General features: G+C 40.7%; 3 protein-coding genes across 3 annotated transcripts, besides 18 other annotated features; all 3 read right to left on the bottom strand.

Moving 5' to 3' along the window:
* The first annotated feature begins 495 nt into the window (after positions 1-495).
* Positions 496-1,496: a dispersed repeat.
* Positions 1,492-3,360: a mobile genetic element.
* Positions 2,799-2,956: a mobile genetic element.
* Positions 3,359-4,644: a dispersed repeat.
* Positions 3,361-3,393: a dispersed repeat.
* A 77-nt stretch (positions 4,645-4,721) lies between the features above and the next one.
* Positions 4,722-6,589: a mobile genetic element.
* Positions 5,462-5,796: a mobile genetic element.
* Positions 5,465-5,790: a mobile genetic element.
* Positions 5,498-5,796: a mobile genetic element.
* Positions 5,534-5,796: a mobile genetic element.
* Positions 6,516-6,606: a mobile genetic element.
* Positions 6,607-7,472: 866 nt separating this feature from the next.
* EKO05_0007119 (uncharacterized protein) lies at positions 7,473-7,727 on the bottom strand (the record flags this gene model as incomplete). The annotated part of the gene is made up of 1 exon (XM_059636957.1): positions 7,473-7,727. One exon carries the CDS (start codon positions 7,725-7,727, stop codon positions 7,473-7,475), a length of 255 nt encoding a protein of 84 aa, XP_059492940.1.
* Positions 7,728-8,758: 1,031 nt separating this feature from the next.
* Positions 8,759-10,755, bottom strand: EKO05_0007120 (uncharacterized protein; the record flags this gene model as incomplete). The annotated part of the gene is made up of 6 exons (XM_038940897.2): positions 8,759-9,144; positions 9,216-9,410; positions 9,581-9,771; positions 9,824-10,030; positions 10,086-10,370; positions 10,502-10,755. The coding sequence occupies 6 exons, from the start codon at positions 10,753-10,755 to the stop codon at positions 8,759-8,761; spliced, it is 1,518 nt and encodes a 505-aa protein (XP_038797644.2).
* Positions 10,756-13,772: 3,017 nt separating this feature from the next.
* EKO05_0007121 (uncharacterized protein) lies at positions 13,773-14,503 on the bottom strand (the record flags this gene model as incomplete). Its single annotated transcript, XM_059636958.1, has 3 exons — positions 13,773-13,954; positions 14,007-14,245; positions 14,307-14,503. The coding sequence occupies 3 exons, from the start codon at positions 14,501-14,503 to the stop codon at positions 13,773-13,775; spliced, it is 618 nt and encodes a 205-aa protein (XP_059492941.1).
* Positions 14,504-14,933: 430 nt separating this feature from the next.
* Positions 14,934-15,136: a mobile genetic element.
* Positions 15,115-15,159: a tandem repeat.
* Positions 15,143-16,150: a mobile genetic element.
* A 237-nt stretch (positions 16,151-16,387) lies between these two features.
* Positions 16,388-16,647: a dispersed repeat.
* Positions 16,648-16,886: 239 nt separating this feature from the next.
* Positions 16,887-17,269: a dispersed repeat.
* Positions 17,270-19,411: a mobile genetic element.
* Positions 19,412-22,063: 2,652 nt separating this feature from the next.
* Positions 22,064-22,124: part of a mobile genetic element that runs on past the window's edge.

Here is a 22,124-nt window from a genome sequence, read left to right on the forward strand (position 1 = left end):
TGCCGCCTGCGCAGAACTTCTATTCCTGAACGCAAAAGCAGGGGCCGACCAAAGACCTACCTTACTGGGCGCAAGCGTGCCTGTTCCTCTATCGATGGGGTCATAACTTGGACCTAAAACTCGTGATTTTGGAGTGCTCTAGAATATTTAAGATGATCGCGTGTGCGAGACAATATGGAGGAATAGATTAGTTTAGGTGAAAAAAGATGTGATATCTACGACATGGGGATCCACCTTCCCCATTGGCATAGTCGCGCAGGGTTTAGCATCGGCACAGGCGATAACCCGGTAGAGAAATCTCGGAGGACAGGCACAGAACAGCACATGCATCTTGGCAAGGCTTGAAACATCTTGGCGTTTCAAATTGCGCTGTTTCTCGAGCAAGACAACATTCTTTGACAGATTTTGACTAGACAAAGGCCTATGGTTTATACTTTCACCTTCATAATACCAAAGTAAGCTAGAACAAGTGCTATCAATTTTGCAAAAAGCCATTGGAGGGGATTAGGTAGTTTACTTTTCTGTAACAGATCACTGTTTCTGTGGCTTACTAAGACGCGCGGCGTAACACTAATAATAGTACCTGCTAGATATACTGTTCAGCGTTAGTTTAGATAAAAACTTAAACCTTTTCTTAGCAGTTAACTACTAGTTTATAACTAACTAGTTGTAAAGTTATAGAGTAAACTAGATTTTTTGCTATAGTGTATTTTATTACTAGATCTAAAAGACAGAGGACCTATCCAGTTTACAACCCTATACCTAAATAATAAGCCCTAGTACTGCTACGTAGGTAGCGCAGCAGGCTTCTAAAGTTAAGGCCTCTGTAACAGAAGTTACTATCTTACCCTACCTCTTATTAGTGTCTGTTGCGTTGTTGTTACAACTGCCAGTAACACTACTACGTCTACTACAAGGTCTACCCCTTAACATTAGCACTAATCTATCCTACCTTCTAACTCCTACACGCAGGTTTGTCGCCTAGACGCTTAAAGCTAATTAGAGTCTTAACTTAACTGCGTTAGATAGAGCTCTAAGAAGAGGTAGTATAGGACCTAATAACAGCAGTAATAAAGATATAAGAAGGTAGAGGCGTCTAAAGTGTATAAGTATACAGGAAAAGCATATAATTATAGAGCTAGTAGTAACCTTATGTTATTACTATCTACATCTATAAAAGAACGTTAACTTCTACATATTTATACAATACTAGTTTATTAAGAGATACTAAGAGGTATTAATTAACGCTATAACAAAGTTTATAGACTCTTAACTACGCAATTAGGATATAGAGATAGTAGTAGATAACACGTCTAAAAGCAACATTAGGCGTAGTAGCTACTAGGAGCATATTAATACTGTAAGAGAGAGGTTAGCGTAGTGTATAGCAGAGCACAAGGCAAATAAGGGAAAGTAGAAGAAGAGAGAGACGCTGCAGTAAACTGCTAAGTAGACTGCAAAAACAACGTTAGCATAATCTTACTCTAATAAACTAACGTACTCCACAGGTGAGCGGATTAAACAGGTGAGCGGATCACTCTGCCAAGACCACACCAAATTTCTACCCTATTATAGCTCGCATTAGCCTACTTTGGCCTTGTATACAGTAGTGCAGTACATAATATTATTTAGAAACATCTTCTACAGCCTTCTTACATGTATGCAAGTTATGTCTAACGTTATAGCACTTTGTACAGCATCTTTAGGTTACTTCCCCTCCTTTAGCACGCACTTGCTTCTTTGCCTTCTTACTATCACCACGCGCCCTAAACTTAGTTAGAGTAGTTAATTAAAGGCCTTCCTTAGCTGTTAGGACTCCCTCCTGCTGTAATTGCTTTCTTTTATGCGATTTACGTCGCGTAGCAGCCTTATTTGCTGCTCGAAGCCTAGTAATCTCCCTTTAAGCTAACACTAGCTTATGCGCTACTATAGCTGCACCTTTAGCAAGCTTTTTAAAGGCCTTAACTATTAAAGTTAGTAAGCTGCTTGCATGCCTTTAAATCCTCTCTCAAACCAGCGTTAATTGCAACCCTAATTGCAGGGTAGTGCTTAGGGTTTGGGACTGCTAGGGCTTATCTTCTACAGTAGGTAGCGGTAGGGTACGTAGGCGGACATCAAGACCTATTATAACCCGTTCTAGGTTAAGGGGGACTATTCCAGCGCCTTAGAAGCCTCCTTAGATATTGCTAGAAGTAAATGTCTCCTTATAGGCGTCTATAAAGTATAGTAGGAACTTAGTTTTAGTAATATAAGTAATGTAGTTATGTATAAGATTCTTAGCTTAGCGCCTATATACCTTCTTTAGAGGGACAAAACAACCTATATCTAGTGGTTGTAAGAGGTAAGATAAGTGTAGAGGTATACATAGTGTAACAATCTTTGCTTCCTTATAGTATTGTTAGAAGTTAAGGGAGTTATAGCTCTCGTGGCTGTTAATAAGGAGCAGCTAGTGCACTTCTTAGGTGCGCGTCTTTGTATAGGCATTAAAGTGCTTTAACTAGTCTAGACCAAGCTTGTTAGTAGTCTATCTGTTCTTAGAGACTCCAATAACCCAGTTATAGGGCAGATTGTCCTCTTTGTACCAGGCAGAGAGGTAGTTGCGGCCTTTAAAGATAATAAAGGGTGGAATAGCCTACCCTGTGCCATTAATGCCCTATATAACCGTTGTCTACTCTTAATTGCCCTGCTGCACTGCCTTTAGCCGTCCTTAACGCTCTAAGCCTGTAACAACTGCTCCTGTTAATATCTGGCCTATTATAAAGCCTGTCTTATTAAAGTTGTACGTGTTATTGTCCTAGATGCCATACTTAGCTTTAACATTCGCTACAAGCCTAAACCAGCCCCTAATAATCTCTAGATCCTTACAGAGGGCTCTCTTGTAGTTGTACTTGCAATTAAACCTTACTTTAAGGTTAGGGCGGCGCTTAACAAACGTGTTAGGCCAGTTTATGCTAACATGGCCTATATTGCACTTAGCACGCAAAGAATTAGCTATATCAGCTACAGCAGCCAGCTAAGGGGCAAATCCTTATGCATCTAGCTTAAGGATGTACTTAGCAATCACGTCCTCCTTAGTCTGGTCTATAATCTGTTAAACTAGCGTACAATCAGCTTATGCAGGTCGTTCTGTGTATTAAGCGTGTAGTGTGCTATAAGGCGCGTTATATATAGCTGCAGCGCGTTACAGGGTAAGCATTGCGTCTTATTTAATTGCCTAGAGCGCAAGCTGTATCGCAGCTTCTCTTAAGGGCGTAGATTAATGTTGTTGTTGAGGCATTGCGTGGTAAGGTGGAGGTTTGGTGTGGTCTTGGCAGAGTGATCCGCTCACCCGTTTGATCCGCTCACCCGTGGAGTACGTTATAGATCCTAATTAGTAACAACCTAGTAATTTATAAGGTGCGTAGTTGGAGTATTTTAAAGTTTTGTTTTACCCTACTAAAGCCCTACTTAACTACTATCTGCTTAGTTAACAACTACTAATTAATCTTCTTCTATGTAGGTGTTAAGTACTCTCTGTTAACGTCCTTGTACAGTCCTAGTACATAATCCTAGCTTCTAAAAGCTGCGTTGCCATACACGTATTAGTACTAGTTTTGTAGCAGCTAGCTTATTAACGCACTAAGTTAGCTGCTAAAGTTAAGTATAATACACGCAGTTACGTCTCTACTAGATAATAGAACGCTAGTAAAGTAACTACTAAATAATCTGTTAGGTAAGACAACTACTATATAGACAAGTAAGTGTTACTTTTTGTAACTAGAGTAGTATAGTTGCTAATCTGTAAATATAGGTCTATAAACTACAATCTCTATACTATTAACAAAGCTAAATATAAGGTTGTTAGCAGTTACAAGTAAGCTACTAATAGCTTTACAGCATACCTCTATTGTTAGTTATTTTATTATACTTAAATCTAACTTAATCTAACTACTCTATATACTCTAGATATACTGCAAAACGCTGTTCTAGACAGCCCTAAGCTATAAACAACTCCTACTAAATACGTAGATAACATAGCCAAAGGCTAACAGGTAAGCAGCACGCCAGCAAAACACTAGCAAGGCCTCCTCTAGCAAAGAGACTAATGCTAACAGATACCTAGATCTCTTATTACTACTATATTTAAGTAGCAGGTTAAGACTTACAGCTAGCTCCTTTATCTCTGCCTTCGTAAACTAAGTAAAAAAGCAAAATAGCTTGTTGTTAATCCTACTGTTAGCCTTAGATAACTACATTTTTAGTATTACTTTAAAGATAGTAAACTAGCAGGATAGTCTCTATAGCCACTTTAGACCTTTACTCTTATCTAGCTAGGTAACAACAGCAACAGCAGTAGAGGCGGCGGCAATCGCGTTGTTAGAGGTAGTTTAGAGATACTAGGTTATAAAACTAAACACTATAAGGTGTTAATTAGCGTCTATATTATGTATGTGTTTACTAATAAATCTAAGATAAAAAGATAATTACTAATATACCAGATTTACTATACTTTAATTAACCTAAACCTCTCTGCTGTAAACCTTATTTTTTGTCTTGTCTGAAGTCCCACCGGAGCCAGTCAGGGGTGAGCGACCCGCCATACCCAACCCGGTTAGCTACCGAGATCTAGTAAGTACGACACAGAAAAGCACCTAATCCCCTCCATTGGTCAGTTAAGTAAACACTTCTGCCTACCTAAGCGAGACTTTCTGTTGTAAGTGTTGTAATCCGTATAAGACAAGTAACGTACCCTACAGGCGAGCCGCTTAACGGGCGAGCCGCTCACTTTTGCTAAGCCCCCACCAAACTTCTCCTCCTACACCAATGTCTTCTTAACAACACCATTTAGACGCGTTAAAGGAAGCTTAGATACAGCTTGCGCTCCAGGCTCTTAAACAAGACGCGAATCTCTCTTAGCAACGCGCTGCAGCTATCTACAGGGTCCCTTAAAAGACACTAAGCAACCGACACACAGGACAACCTTTACGCGCAGATTCTATAGCTAACTTACAGAAGCTAGACAACAATAAGAAGGAGGTAATTATTAAGCATGTTCTTAAGCTAGATATGTAAGGATTTTCCTCTTAGCTCTTAGATGTAGCTACTATAGCTAATTCTTTGCGCGCTAAGCGCAATCTAGGCCCTATTAGCGTAAACTGGCCTAGTACGTTTATTAAGCAACACCTAGAGCTTAAAGTTAAGTTTAATTGCAAGTATAACTACAAGAGAGCCCTCTGTAAGGATTCTAAGGTTCTACAGGGCTAGTTTGGCCTGGTAGCTAACATTAAAGCTAAGTATGGCATCTAGGATGAAGACACGTACAACTTCGACAAGACAGGCTTCATAATAGGCCAGATCTCCCTAGGAGCAGTTATTACAGCTTTAGAACGACAGGGTTGGCTAAAGGCTATCCAGCCAGGCAACTAAGAGTGGGCTACGGCTATAGTGAGCATCAATGCCAAAGGATAGGCTATTCTGGCCTTCCTTATCTTTAAAGCCTACTACTACCTCTCTGCCTGGTACAAAGAAGAGGATCTGCCTTATAACTGGGTTATTAGAGTCTCTAATAACGGCTGGACTACTAACAAGCTTGGTCTTAACTGGTTAAAGCACTTTAACAGGCATATAAAGGAGCGTACTATTAGCACCTACTATTTGCTTATTATTAATAGTTATAAGAGCCACAACTCTCTTAAATTCCAGCAATACTGTAAGGATAACAAGATTATTGCTCTCTGTTTGCCTCCTCACTCATTACACCTTACACAGCCCCTTAATGTAGGTTGTTTTGCTGCTTTAAAGAAGGCGTATAGGCGCTAAGCTAAAATACTTATACGCAACTAGATTAACTATATTATAAAGACAGAGTTCCTGCCATGCTTTATACGCGCCTACAATGCTGCAATTACTTCTAAGAACATCTAGGGAGGGTTCTGAGGTGCTGGATTGGTCCTATTTGACCCAGACCAGGTTATAATGGCCCTTGATATAAAGTTGCGCACTCTATCACCACCACTACCTGTTAACAACAAGCTCTGGCAGTCGCAAACCCTAAGCAACACCCTTAAACTTAGGTTGCAATTAACGCTTGTAAAGACAAGGATTCAGAGGTATATAGATAGTTCGCCTACCTCTATAGTTAAGGCGTTTAAGAAGGTAGCAAAAGGGGCCGCAATAATTGCGCATAAGCTAGTGTTAGCGCAATAGGAGATTACTTAGCTTTAAGCTGCTAATAAGGCAGCTATATAACAAAAATTACACAAAAGAAAGCAAGTTTAGGCAGAAGGGACCCTAACAGTTAAGGATAGCCTGCGATTAACAACTCTAAAGGAGTTTGGGGCGCGTAGTGATGGGAAGAAGGCAAAGAAGCAGGTGCGCGCTAAAGGAGGTAAGCCCTCCTAAAGACGCTGTAGACAGTGCAATTAGACAGGACACAACGCGCAAACGTGTCAGAAAGAGGTAGAAGTAGTTTCTAAATAGTATTACAGGCCATACTGCACTTTGCAGCACCAAACTGGGTTGTTTTGGGCCATAATAGGGTGGAGTTTGGTGGGGGCTTGGCAAAAGTGAGCGGCTCGCCTGTTAAGCGGCTTGCCTGTGGGGTACGTTATAAGTTACATCAAAACATCTCTATCATTGCTAGCTTCTCAGACTGTGTCATCGAAGTTGATTGTTCTGCAGCTTACAGAATGCCTGCAGCTTGCCATTAACTAAGAGCTGGGCATTACAAGTATAGTCCGGCTCGTCTATTCTCGCAATGGACTCAGAAGGGTAAAAACTAAGCGGGACCTAGCTGAGGCGCCACCTAGGTTAGGCAAGTGTGAGCTTCTACGAGGCACATGGCGGGTGTCTGAGGGATAGAAAATCAATAACCTTGATTACTCACATGAGTGTATACGAAAACCTAGTAGGAATCAACCGAGCAGAGGTATGGTGCAATTGACCACGACATAATACCACCATAAACAGTGATCATTATCTTTTTGTTTAAAAAAACGAAGAATTGTCTATGCTAATACTTTCTAAATGCTAGGTTTATTGGACCCATGTCGCAGTAAGGTTGTCTGTGAACGATGCTGATCACGAGACCAAGCCAACGGAACACACGACCAGATTACTAATCCAATCTAAAACCGTTTCAGATTAGATTGGGATCAGATAGCTATATAAACATGGTCTTTGACCATATGGAAAAGTGAATTTGACCAACTCTTTCACACTCTGATCCAACTATTCAATTATCTCAGCTCCAATAATCTAAAATTCAGCCTCAGTCACACGCACAACATGGATGTGATGAGCCTTAGAATTGGAGTGACCGATTCTGAGAGAGTCAATTATAATCAGAAGCTAGCAAAATCAACATAGTCAACCTCTCCATCACCAAAAACGGGGAGCTTACCGTGTTAGGGCTGTTTCCTGGCCCCCTTGGAATGTTAGAGCAGCCGAAACTCCTTGATAGTGTGAGTAGAAGGCGCACAGCACCAACAACGTCATGGATATGAGAAGCACAAGCCTAATAAGAGTGCACTGATCTTGAGCATCAGGAGAGCCAATAGGTGGTTACAGTGGCACGGTAAACGATTGATTGATTGAACTATTTTTCGTCGCCGTGAAGCCGCCGTGTTGCGGTGGCCCCTGATCTCCTGTGGGGTACTACGGACGTGTAAGGATGGGGTATTGTAGGTATTACAGCACCTTGCCTCATAACACATTTTATGGTATGCTGGTGCGTGCAGCACAGTCATGTGTGGCCTTTTGACTCTTTAAAAGGTCTATGATGCTTCTTAGTTGTGTCAAGTTGACTGTTAGTCCTGGAGAGATGAGATAAGAATGGGGTTTCGGGCCCCTAGGTTGACAGAAAATTGGTAAAGAAAAGTGGATAGTAAAGAAGAGAGGGTAGGGTGGTGTAAATAGCGGAGGCTAGTTAGAGACCAGCAGTAAGGATGGCCCTTGCATAAACTTTTCCATCCCTAGACTAACGCTTTAGGGAGGAGGGTGGGGGAGGTGGCGGCCTGTTTAGGTACTGTGGGGTGTGTTGCCCGCGTAAAAGCTGCTAATATGCTGGAAATAGCGACTGGAGTAGGTTAGTCTACAGTCCTTGCACTATCTTGTGCCTATGCGAGAGTGGGTATCAGTAAGTTCTAGAAAGGAGGTAAAGTGTCTTAGTAATCCTAACAGCCGGGCAAGGTAGCGTGCACTCTTAGTACTGTTGCATACGGGGGATTCTATAGTGTCCCTAAGTGGCTATCTGTTAAAGCTGGTTCTTGTCTTTAGGCATTGTACCAGGTACTCGGGTGTTTTTAGGAAGCCGCAGGAGCACCCTAGATTGGCATCCTTGTGGCGGGATTTTCTATAGGACCAGTCAAAGTCTCCATGTGAGGTCCTAATAGCCAGTAGCCAGGACAAGACTGCACAACAAACGAGGACTACCGAGAGAGTTGTGAACAACATCGTCATAGGGAACAAGTTCGCAACGCTGCCAGGATCATACAAGGACTTTAGGAAAATAGCGACAAGGCCTGAAAGCAATTCAACAGAAGTGCAAGCGTCAAAGCCTTGTACGCCTTGCCGGAGTCAGAGAACTCCTGCTGCCCCAGCTGGCACTACTGGTCTTCCAAGCAATTTTCAATAGACTCAGTTCATCGCAAGCACCTTTTGCCTGTAACACCAAACAACTCTATGTGGATAGTAATTTAGTTGCCATTACGGTTGTTTTTCTGCTCAAGTTGATGTAGTTCTGCCTGAACACGGTACAGCTGGGCTTAGCTAAAATACATCAGTGGTTCCGAGCTTTTACCCGCACAATCAAACCTTCCTGCCTTGCAAAGAAAGTGTTTCTTGTGTGCCATTGTGTCTTCTTCGGATCATAAAATTCGAAGTGAAAGTTCCAGACCAGTTGAGACGATAGCTTGTGCAATTCGATCAGTGCGATGTTCTTCCCCACACAAGTTCGTGTTCCGCCTCCAAATGCCATCATGAACTTGTTCATGTGGTTTGCACACGCTGGTTCCATCCAACGGTCAGGGTTGAATTTGTCAGCATCTTCGCCGAAGACTTGCTGGTCGAGGTGCAAAACTGCTGCGTTGATTCCAACAACGTAGCCTTCGGGTATGAATTGCCCGCAGAGCTCCATGCCCCCGCGTGGAACTGTGCGTGGTAGGGCTGCATAACGAGTTAGAAAAGCCGATCCTTTTGTTACATAGTGAACGAAAGATGGATAGAGGTTCACTTACACAACTGGGCACCGGGGTGAATCCTGAGCGCCTCTTTAATGCACGCACAGAGATAAGGAAGCGCGCTCGCCTGCTTGTACGTCGGCGGTAAACTCATGCGGCCTTCCGCAACAGCCTCGTCGATCTCTTTCTCGAGACGAGCGTAAGCCTTTGGGTTGTGCATCAGATGATAGAACAGCGATCGGAACGCAATAGCTAAAGGCCGGGCATCAACGTCAGTAAGAAGTTCCAAATTCAAGGGAACGTGAAGAAGTGTGAGATCCAGCCCACTACTGACAGCTGGAAAATTCGGACTGGTGTGAGAAGCCCAAAACTCCAGATAGTATCCAGCACGAAAACTCCCTCGGCACTCCATTAATACGTACCAGTTGTGTCGCTGCCTGCAAAAAGTGCGCCGTAAGACTCCTGTTCGACATCGCCCCAGGAGAAATCCAATTTCTTGCCATTGTTTTCATAGATATCGAAAATCTGCTGCGCCATGTCTGTCCTATTCACCTCGTGACGGGATGCGTAAGCTTCTTCCATGAGGCGGGACGAGGAGGAGCCGATGTTCTTTCTGATTCCGGTTGTCAGTGTGCGGGATGTGGCCAGAGAATGGGGAACCTTACACGCCATTCCTGATCTCCTTACCAGCAGCTGTAAGCATGGTGCCAATACCGATTAGAGGCCTCAAGAGTGGAGGTGCGACACCCATCAAGCACACAAATGGTATCATCTTGTCCAGCGACTTGATCCAATTGTTCTGGTCCTTGCCTTCATCTATGAATCCAAAGGCTCGGCCATAGAACAGCTCGCCAATGATGTCAAAAGTATACCTGTTCCCCATTTAGCAAATAATTTCCGATCCCAGGAGAGTGAGGGATCAGGTACCAATGCAGCCACTCGCCGAGATCGCACGCCTTGCCCGATGTAGCAAACTGCTCCAATCGCTCCACGAGAAGATTGCTACAAGAATCAATGTATTGCTCTGATTTGGCGACGTTCGACATTGAGTAGATGTTGCTAACGATTTTGCGCCTTTGACCGTGTTTCTTGTCGCTCTTGCAGGAGAAGATGTCGCCATGGACGCTGAATCCCGTTGTGTTGTATGGCTCGTAGAAGGCTGACTTGTCCAGCGCATTGGAAAAGCGGTAGATGCTTGCGAAGGCTGCAGGACTGTGTTTTCGTTAACCTTTCAGCTCGAGGTCAAGACTTTGCACATCGAGTGACCGATCCCACGAAAGCATAAGTATACAGGTCCCCACATTCTGGTTGGAGACCTGTGCAGAGCGTATGTCACTACTTACTCAGAACACGACACCTCATTCGGTGCAAGACGGATCAATGGCCCATGTTTGGCATGTAAAGCTTTCTCATCCTTCTCAACGTCCTCCGTCCAAATCTTGCGCAGATACCAGAAACGCGAAACCTTTGCCAAAAAGGGTCCCGGGATGCGACTCAGAGGATGGAGGGTGTTTGCGTAGATGATCCAACCCAGGACATAAACGAATGGCAAAGCTAGCAAGATCCAGGCATTGGTAAGGGTGAGATATAACAACATGATGCTGTCAGTAACGGCCAGGGGATGCTGAGTGCTTAATGGTGGGGAGCAAGATTGATGTAGCAATGGAAAAGAATAAATACTGTTGCGGATCTTAGGTAAGCATACTGTGGTACTGGGACAAGTAGATGGGCGAACGGTAGTATATGGAGAAATTGTTCGCTGACTCTAGTGTCGGCTCGATAGCATACTCTCCACCCAGATCGCGGACCTGTGTAACTTCCGCTGAAGATCGGTCTTGAACAACATCAATCCTGGTGCTGCCATTTCGTACGAAGGCAAAGAGATCACCAGTCGCTGCGACTCGCAGTTGATGTGCCGACATTTTGGATATCTCTCCTGTTTTAAGTCGGCCCGACTACCTCCGTATTGTCCGAACGTTGTCTTCTGTTGTACGAAAAGAGCCAATTTGGCATTAATGCATGCTATAAGAACTAGCCGGAAGCGGTACCAATCTACATATCACTGGGACTTTCAAGCTAAAGAAGTTGATTGGACCTCAGAGAGACGAAGCTTCGTCCTAGCGAAAAGCTTGGAAGACTAGCTCGGAATGGTCCTCCAACAGTAGTCTGGCAATTATCACCGTTGGGCCTGGCTCGATTCAAAGCAGTTGCGCAGTCTATTCATTGAGTTCTTCGCAACGTTCGAAGGACTAAGCTTAGTGGCAAAGTTCGACACCAGATTTATCACCAAACAACCAGAGTGCATCGAGATAGTCTTCTTTGCTATCAGTATTTAGTCAACTTCTCAGAACACCTGTCGGCTTTCCCTACGAAGCGAACCCGACAACTGGACGGGGTATCGATGTGAATCGTGCCGACGTCGCCCCGGTCAAGTCGGGCAAGACATCCAAGTAGGCTCAGTTGTTGCACACCGGTTGCACCAAGCTTGGAAACGCCTTTGAAGATGACTGAGGGCGAGTCAGGCCACTGCACATGCGCTACTTAGTTTTGCATCTGCTTTAGTCCTGTACGCGGTCAAAACAATTGTTATCAGTTCGTTCGGCAGCATGCAGACGCTGGATCCCTCAGATCATGTAAAAATCAATATTCGTGTCACAACAGCTCGGGAATGCCTTCGGGTACATCGCCACTGCATCAGCCAACAGAGTTGAAAGAGAAGAAAAAAAGAACACCTCGAAAGCCAAGAATCGGAGATACGGTGGCGCTAAGATTGCCATTACGGTGCAGGCCACGATGCATCAAGGGGGGTCAAGCACATCCCAGCAATCGCAGTTTGTTGTGCAGCTTAGAAATCTCCGGCCCGTACCTCGCGGCTGAAGATGTTTCATCGTACCATAGTACATCAGATATGCTGCTCGTCATAGACTAGTAGAAACTAGACACAGCTAGCGGGGCTGTTAGTGCCGATATCCGATGATGTATCTTCAACGCAACGATACGCATTGTTCCGAGCCACTGAATGCTGCTTTCCACCTTTGAGCCACTTCAGGCGATGCTAAGCTACATATTCTTCTTATTCGATGGATTTGCAGTCGTAGAAGGTCCAGATAACACATTTATGGGGAGCTACAAATCTCAATTCTTGCTCGTACCCGCAGTCGAGGCGGAATCTTTCTACGGAACTGGACGCATGCTTGCCAGGGTCCGTGGTGTACAGGATTGCATGAGCTTTCCACTCACACAGTTTGCAAAATGAACGGATGCGAGGTCGAATATCAAGTGGGAAAGAAGGTAGAATAGGCTTGTATAGATGGAACGCACACCAAAGCGTCGATGGTTCCTTTTCCACAATCCACACCGCTCAGTATATACCTCAAAGTCAGATAAATGCTGCAACACACCTTCCTCTCGACCCTTCATGTCGTTTGCGCTCGAAGTGGCGCGCATGTATCATACGATTTTCTTCAAGGCGCACCTCGGCTCTACGAACACAAGCTCATAGCTGCTCGGATTCAGTGTCACTGTAGCAAAGGACGTCAGTAGAAAGAGGTATCATATGCAGTATTAGTTAGAAACAAAAAGATGGGCGAAGGAATGTCGGTCGTGGTGAGTTTCAGGATGCTGCTTAAATGGATACAAGGGGCGACATCAATCAACGACAGTTCAACGAGCCCTAAAGTTGAGAAAAAGATAAGCTCATAAGGTTGAAGGGATAGGAGGGGATTCGTTCTCTCAATTTGAGCTGGATGAATAGTGTTTAACTCTTCGCTACGAAGCCACATCTTCTGAAGTTTCTTCACAATTATCACTTTGCAAAATATCTATAAACGTTTAGATAACTTTCATGGACTCTTTCACATGTCTACCTAAGATTTTACTCTAGGTATATGGAGCTAGACGGTCTCGTCTTCTAGAAAACGTCCTACTAAGGGCCCAAAGCCCTCAGAGCTTCAGTCAAGTCCTGGGATATAAGAGAGATTACAAATACAGCCTTGAAATTGATGAAGTCTTCAAATGTAAGCAACCATTTGAATTCCCCTCGATCTGTACTCAGTACTTGATTGTCAACTTGAATCCTACTCTGTTTACTCGAATAGCAATGAAACTCACGAGAGCAACAGCGTAACACAGGCCGCAGAACAACGCTCCAGCCCAGTAAAGCTGGTTCGATCCGATGATTGCCCCGGCAATGGGAACACTCACAAGCGTACCAAGACCCACGACAGCATAGCACATACCGTAGTACTCTCCATATTGTCTCGTCTCGCAGAGCTTGGACACACAGACCGGCGCCAATGAGATGTTGCTACCAGAAGCTACGCCCATTAATACGGCATATGCGATTGTAAGACCATAGATGGACTGTGCGCGATCTGAATTTTCTGCAATTGAGGTGGTCTTGTCCGAAAAGACGGCTGCCGGGAGCCACAATCCAAGTGAAAGGCCCGAGCAGAAGAAGGTCATGATTATCATGACGTTGTACACTCCAAATCTATCGGCAAGCCAACCCGAAGCCCATCGACCGACGGTAGAAGTTGCGTTGTAGATGGCGATGATCTGGTAAGCAAAGGTGTTGGTGAAAGCGCCAGAGTTGATGAAAGCGCCAGAGTTGATTCAGTAGCTGGTCAGGTAGGTGACAGGGATACCACCGACGGAACCTCCTGTACAAGCAATACCAGTAGCGTAGCCACGAGTGGTATTGAAGAAATGACCAATGGCTGTAGTGGCTGGAGTGACGACCAATGATGTTCCAACCCCCCCAAGAATGCCGAAAACGATCAGGAACTGATAATATTCTAGATGATAAGTCAGCGCAAAAGCTGCAGTCGTGGAATTCGGGCTCATCACCTGTACACACGCCCATCAACATGATACTCAGCATCATCAAAGCGCTCCCGACAAGAACTAGAACTCTGGATCCTTGAGCATCGAACATTGGCCCCACAAAGATTCTGCAAAGAAATGTTAGGGATATGTATATGCTGAAGATCCATCCGGTAGAGCTGTCGCTGTAGTCGCGTAATTGATGGGTGGAAAGATACGCTTGGTAAGTGCTTATGCTGTTCATGTAACCATAGCAAGATAGCCTGGAAGAATATCAGTCAGTCAGACCAAACCAATTGAAGATGACCAGGAATCAGCACTTACATTCCGCAGAACGAACCCATTACCGCAAGCCATGCTTCTAGGCCTCCCTCTGGGTAGAAGATCTCCTCTTCATCATTAGGTCCCGAAATTCCCGGCGACTCTATTTTTACTTTCTCGAGCATCCCGTCTTCACGTGGGGGTTCTATGCGCAATACGCATGATGCTGCCACGAAGTTGTCTTCGAGCGATGAAAACATAGTGGAGCCAGCTGTATTGGACGGTGTGCCTTCGCGAGGAAAGTGTCAGAGCACGAAGAAGCTCGTTTTGTTTACCGGTAAATGCGCTAACGCAGACAGATCAGGACTTGATGATAACGAGCTTTTGCGCAGACCATTAGGCAACAGCTGCATATGAAAATCTGGGTTGATTGTCTTACAGAGTAGACGATTGAGTTTTACGTACATGTGGTGTACATAACTGAAGATTGTAGAACATGATCGGTAACACGAAGACATGCAAGTAGGGCGCCGGATTAGATTGACATATGGCGCTGTTTGCATTCAACATTCAGGATTAGTAGTTTTCTATTGCAACCCGTTCAGAGAACGCCCTGGTAGAGAGGAGCGTCCAGCTGCGGCGGTCTAAGGAATCCGCCGAACGACGGGTCCCACCTCGGCCCCATGTGTTTACCGTGTCCGTGCGCGTGATGCCCGGATTCGCGTGACGCCCCACCCACACCAAATACACCAATCTTTAACGCGTCACAACACAACCAATATAGATCCAATTCAGTCAGCAATTTCAGCAATTAAATCCTTACAACTAGGAGAGCATTTCCCATATAACAAAATTGCAGCTAAGCTTAGTGTTAATTAATTAATGTTGGCTTATATTGATTAATTGATTGATTAATAAGTTTAACGTCCTGTGTGAGTCTAAGACTATATAAGACGAGAGCAGTTAAGCCACTCTAGTAATGTAAGGAGCGTGTTTGTAAAAGGGGATAGTAAATGTGTGTTCAAAGTCCTTTAGTGAGAGCCTATGCTCTAAGAAGTTTAATAGAGGTTTTTAGGTGTCTGTTGTTTATTATAGGTACTACTTGCGTATACCAACTCTTATCTCTAAACTAAAAGCTAGGGTAGCTAGAATTCCTTAGGTTGTGTGTAGTAGTAGTCTTATTAAAAGCCTATGTCCTTATAGGCTGTCTAACATTATTTTTCTTATATCCCTGTATTCTCTATAGCTAAGTAGAAGGTGTTATGTTATTTATACGTAGCTGCAGATACATCTATTATTATCTACCTTCTATATGTTGTGTAGGTATGCTTTATTGTATCTATATCCTAATTTTAGTTAGTAATAGGTGCTAGCTACCTCTCTCTTAGTGTTTTTTAGTAGTTTTATCTTATTTATTAGTCCTAGATAGTGTTTTACTGCGTAAGTGTCTATTTTCCTTAGGATTGCTTTAGCTGTGTAGGTGTCTAGTTTATATTCCTACTTATCTGTTGTAATAGCTTTAACTTAAATTCTAGTTATAGTAATGCTTGTTAAGTTAGAGGTAGGCCTCTTTTTTGTTGCTTCTTTTACTAGGGAGTCTGCTTTCTTGTTCCCTGTAATGTCCTAGTGGCTAGGGGCCTATGTAAGGCTAATTGTAGCTCCTTTATTTTTAATAGTTTAAGCTGCCTTTATACAGCATATTTGCTAGGCCTGTTTAGGTTTGTTTAAAGGAGTTTTTAGTCTTAGGATTACTGCCTGGTTATCTATATGGATTTAGATGACTTATACTGTAGTAGCTATAGTAGCTGCAATTTTAAAGCCTCTTATTATGCCTTCTGGTTCTCTGTTATATACAATTTAGCCTTTGCTAATATTATAGTTTGTAGCGTAGATTTCCTTAGGCTGTTTGTAACGCACTAGTCACCCAAAGCCTTGTCTGATTCCTCTCCGACTCATTACCAACTCGGTGCCGTTACATCTGTGTTCACCCCACACCCTAGGCCAGCACTCTAATTCTTCCTAACTATTATGAGGTATAAAAGGCACAAGGTTAATAGGTATAGAGAGCTAGTTTTTAAGTATTCTTTTATATAAGACCTATAGGAATAGAATAATTCTCTATATAAACTATCCTAGTACTCCTATACACCTTGTAGCAGATACCTACCCCTTTTAGAGACTTCTATTATCCTGCGTTGTTACATTATACTTAAAAGCTTATCCTAGCTAGTAACAGCCTCTAAATAATATTGCGAAATTGTTTAGTTATTTTAAGTACCCTAGATTTAGATCCTTTACAGTTACGAACTAAGACTAGGTCCTAATTATTATTTAATATAACAGTTAGGATTCTAAAGACCTCCTAGCAACTAAAGCCTTTAGGTTTAGAATTTCCTACAACTTACTGCTCTAGGATTACCTTTAGAAAAAGCTGTGTTAGATTACACTAAGATAAACACTTAGAAATTATTAAGAACCTACCTAAATTAGATTACTACTAATATTAGATACTACTAACCCTAGTTTAAAGGAACCTATTAGAAGATCTACTAGGATTTAGGCAACTGTGCCTCCTAAAGGATTAGTTAATAAACTACTTACTAAAAGTAAATTAGATAAGGACTTAGATTAGGATAATCTGCGTACAGAGATAGACTAACTATAGTCTAAATTAGCTAGGCTTTAAGCACAAACCTTTCTACACAAAGATTATCCTGTGCCTACTACTAAGTCTCCCTAACTAACTTAGAGATTTAGTTCTCTAAGCCCTGTTTATACCCCTAGGCTTAGTAAACAAACTCTAACTATTAATAAATTAAGTAATAGCAAAGAACCTACCTTTAAACAGTAGCAAGCCTTAATTTGCAACTAACTTAACATTAATTTAGATTACTATCCCATAGAGAGAGCCTGCATAGCTCTAGTATAGGGATATACTTCTAGGCTTACTAAGAAATACCTTCAGCCCTAATACTTGTCTTATAACTCAGATTGTTTTTAGAATGCTAAGGAAATAATTACACTTCTCTATTCTTATTTTATTACTAGAAATAAGAAAGCTAAGAGTTAGGCTGTATTTAACTGCCTATAAATAGGAAAGGATAATACATTTCTAACATTTAAAGCATAATTCCTAAGTTCTGCTATCTAGGGATAAGTACCTAAGTTAGAATAGTTTTACTACCTATAGACAAAGATTACTCCAGCCCTCTTAAGTCTAAATCTAGGATTTAAAAGAGAGTAGAATAACTTATTTAAACTTTTGGTAGAGCACTTAACAGCGTATAACATAGAAAGAAAACAGAACCCTGTCTATACCCTACCTAACACTATCCTAACTTAGACCTAACCCTAAACAGTTAATGTTTAGCCTTATTCTAATAACCTACTTCTAACCTTACCTACCCCTAGCATTTAGAAGCCTTTAACATTTACTCTACCCCTACCTAGGACTACCCTCTAAGCCACACCTGTAAGAGAGCTAACTCTAGGTAACTGTTATAACTGTAGTAAGGCAGGTTATTTTGCAAAAGATTACACTAGTCCTTCAATTTAAGAAATCTAAGTAGATACTAAAGATTACATTAATGCTAAAGAAGACTTTAAAGAGGACCTAATACCTAAGGGAAACAGTTCTGCCTAGGAGGATAACCTTACCTAGGCCTAAATTGATATAACCTATCTAAGCTCTCCTTATCTTATTTATTTAGTAGATCCCATTTTCTTATTCCTTCTATTCTATTAAACTAAGGGCTAGGCGTATAACTTAACTCCTTAGTTAACACTAGTGCCTAAGGGTTCTTATTCCTAGACTCTAAAATTGCTTCTTTAGTCTCTTTAGCGCTTAGGACTCCTATCTAAAAGCTGCCCTTTAAGATTACTGTTAAAGGATTCTAAGACTAAATTATAACCCTAGTAAACTAGTATATACAGTTACACCTAATAATTAATAGGCGTAAGATATATAATTGCCCCTTTGTTCTTATTAACCTAGGATCTTAGGATTATATTATTAGTATTAAATAGTTGAAACTTTTTAAGCTCTAGCTTTATATAGAACAGATTTAGCTTATATAGCTAGTAAAGTATCCTTAGTTATATAACCCTGCCCCTCTATTATTAATAACTGTTAACTACCCTACACCTTAAGCCTATGTCTTATAGGACATACAACGTAGAGATTACTTATAGAATACAGAGTAATATTATTAGAGCTAAAGCCTAAGCTATTCTATTTATTAGATTAGAGGAAATTTATAATAACTAAAATCTTAAACCTTAGCATTAGCCTAGACCTAAAAAGCTGCTAACTTGCTTCTAACCTAAGCTGAAAATATTTTTTTCAATTTCTATAAACTCCTTTTACTTTTCTATAAAAAAACTATAGAATAGATTCTTTACTACTAGTCTATATAAGATTAACTGCCTTATTAATAACTATCTTAACCTAGACAATCTAGAAAACGCCTACCTCCTAAGAGAGTAATTTCCTAAGAAATACGCCCTATATGCTAATATATTTAGCAAAACAGAGTCTAAAACCCTTCTAGAACACTGCCCTTATAACTATAAAATTATCTTAGAAGGATAATTACTAAATTCCTACTTGCCCCTGTACAAACAAAATCTTAAAGAACTTAAGGCTACTAAGAATTTTAAATAAGATTAACTTAAATATAGTTAGATTAAACACAGTTAGAGCCCTTTTATGTTGCTAAAACTTTATATTTATAAACTAAATAGGAGCCTGCGCATTTACGTTAACTATTGCAAACTTAACACTCTTACTAGGAAAGACTCCTATTTAATACCACGTATAGATAAGCTACTTACCTAACTATTAAAAGCTAAGATCTTTACTAAGTTTAATATCTAGAACGCCTTTAACAGAATCTGTATAGACCCTACGTTAGAGAAGTATACTACGTTTTGTACCTATTACAGCAGTTATAAGTGTAAGGTTCTACTATTTAGATTATGTAATAGACTAGCTGCGTACTAATAATATATAAATAACATTCTTATGAAATACCTTAACAACTTCTATATTGCGTACCTAAATAATATCCTTATCTACTCTAAAGACCTAGCTGCACATAAGCGCCACGTTAAACTAGTATTAGAACGTCTCTAATTAGCTAGACTACAAGTAGACATTAAGAAAAGTAAGTTCTATGTTACTTGTACTAAATACCTAGGATATATCCTAACTAACAAGGGAATTAAAGTAGACTCTAAGAAAGTACAAGCCCTAAGAAATTAGACCCCTCCTACCACTATTACTGGTGTAAAGTTGTTCTTAGGCTTTACTAGGTTCTATTAACAATTTGTACCTATATTCGTACGTGTGGCTAAGCCCCTTATCACCTTATAAAGCCTAGCAAACCTATTTAAATATACTGCTTAATGCTAATCTAGTTTTAAAAGCTTAAAAGAGGCACTATTATCTATACCTACTCTTTGCTACTTTAACCCTAAGTATAATACAAAGATTAAAACTAATACATCTAATAAAGTTGTTATAGGAGTTATGTCCTAACAACACCTAAATAATAAATAGTACCTAGTTGCTTTCTATAGCTAAGTACTCTCTAGTGCTAAGCTTAACTAGGAGATACACAATAAGGAACTATTTACTATTTTACAAGCATTCTACAAGTAGAGATCTAACCTACCTCTGCTACAAAACAGATCTGTGTCTACTTTAACTATTAATCCTTAGAATATTTTATAACCACTAAAGTTCTAAACGCTTAACACGCACAATAGGCAGAAGCTCTTACTCTATTTAACTTCTGTATTGAATATACCCTAGAAAAGAATAACAAGCATGCTAACATCCTTAGTTAACAAGAGTAAGATCTAGTAAACCTTAAATATGCCTAGAAAGATAACTAATCTTTAGTACTGTTAGGTCTACAGCAGTTACTCTAACAGATTAATTCTAATTTAGCTAAGAAATACCTAGCTTAAACTAACCTGGCTGTATCTGCTATCTAATTAATATAACCTGTTATAGACCTAGATTTGCTTAAATTAATCTAAGCCCTTATTAAAAATAATTAGAAGTCCTTTAAGCAAGAACGCTTGTCTCTAGTATTGTTATATTAGATTTATAACAGACTCTTACTCTATTAGGATTAACTATGTGTACCAGCTAACTCTACCTTATACACCTGCCTAATTAGAGAGGCCTATAACTAGCTATTAACTGCTTATCCTAGTGCTAAGAAGACTTATTAGCTACTGTTACAACAGTACTACTAGAAGGGGATAAGTGCTACTTGTAAACGATATATCTAGAATTGCATCCCTTGTTATTAAGGTTACCTAAAACAGACCTAACTCTACAGATACTTACATCCCTTGCTAATACTTAATAAGCTAATGTAATATCTGTGTATTAACTTTAAAGACTTCCCTAAGGACAAATCAGGCTACAACTAGATTATAGTTATTATTAATTGCTTAACTAAATAAGCTATTACAATCCTGTGCTATAAACTAATTACAGTACGTAGGATAGTAAACTTGTTTATATATTAGGTATATTAATTTAGACACACCCCTAAAACTATTATAAGCGACTAAGGACTACAGTTTGTGTTAACCTTCTAGTTAGAATTCTGCTAGATTATAGGCGTAAAGGTTAAACTATCTACAGCCTATTATAAGGAAACTAACAGCTAAATAGAAATTATAAATAAGTATATAGACTAGTAACTGTACCTGTTTGTCTTGTACTACTAAGATAACTAGTCTAAACTCCTCCTAATTATTAATTATGCCTAACTTACTCTACTACATTCCTTAATTAGGATATTGCCTTACTAAGCTATCTATAGTAGTAAGCCTAAACAGAGTTAGGATTAGAACAGGGCTAATTTAGGTATAAACCTAGTTAAGAAACTTAATTATAAAGATACCTTAGCATTAGCTACCTATATGTATAACGCCTAGAAGGCAGCTAAAGAAAACATAGAGAATGTTTAAGACTGTATACACTCTGTAGTTAATAGCTACTATTACCCTATAAACTAGACTATTGATAACAAGGTGTATCTTTCTACCCAGAACTTAAAAATAGAGCGACTAAGCCAGAAGCTATCTAACAAGTAGGAGGGTCCCTTTAAAGTCCTAGAGCAGGTAGGTTACTTATATTGTTTAAAACCTCTACTAGGCTTAAAAATATATAATATGTTTGCACTAAACGTCTTGTGTAAGGATCCTAATAACCCCTTCCCTAGACAAGAAGCCCTAAAACCTGCAGGTATGCCTATCTAAGGCGTAGAAGAATAGGAAGTTTAAGAAAATTTGGCTAGTAAGATTATCTGCTAAAAGCTTAAGTACTGCGTAGGCTAGGTTAGCTATAACCTAGACCTAACCTAGTATCCTACAGAGAACTTTACAGGAGCTCTATATAAGCTAAGGTTATACTATAATAAATACTCTAATTAACCTAGGCCTCTAAAGGCACTAACTAAGTAGATTAAAGCGTAGGAAGAAGGCTAGGAGGTTTAGTAAGTATAAAGACATCTAGATTTAAAAAAGGACAATAGAAATCTATTAAAGCTAAAACGCCTCTAACCGCGTTGTACATTAGAAAAACAAGAAAAAGAATAAAAGAAAGAACCCTCCTTACTAGATAAATAAGGAAACCTTCTTATAGTCCCTTAATATTACTTATAACAGAGTTACTATTAGCTAGGATGTCTAGCTTATTAGTACTACCCTTCTTCTTAGGAGGTAGAGCAGGTGCCAGCGTTGCTAACACCTTTCTAACTCTAGTGCCTTAACAGACCATCTCTTGTCGCAGCTTAACTACCTCCCTAGTTAACACCCCCACAATCTACACTAACTCCGCTGTCCTCCTCCTCTCTA

This window comes from Ascochyta rabiei, chromosome 11, assembly GCF_004011695.2.
Source record: "Ascochyta rabiei chromosome 11, complete sequence".
NCBI classification, from domain to species: Eukaryota; Fungi; Ascomycota; class Dothideomycetes; order Pleosporales; family Didymellaceae; genus Ascochyta; species Ascochyta rabiei.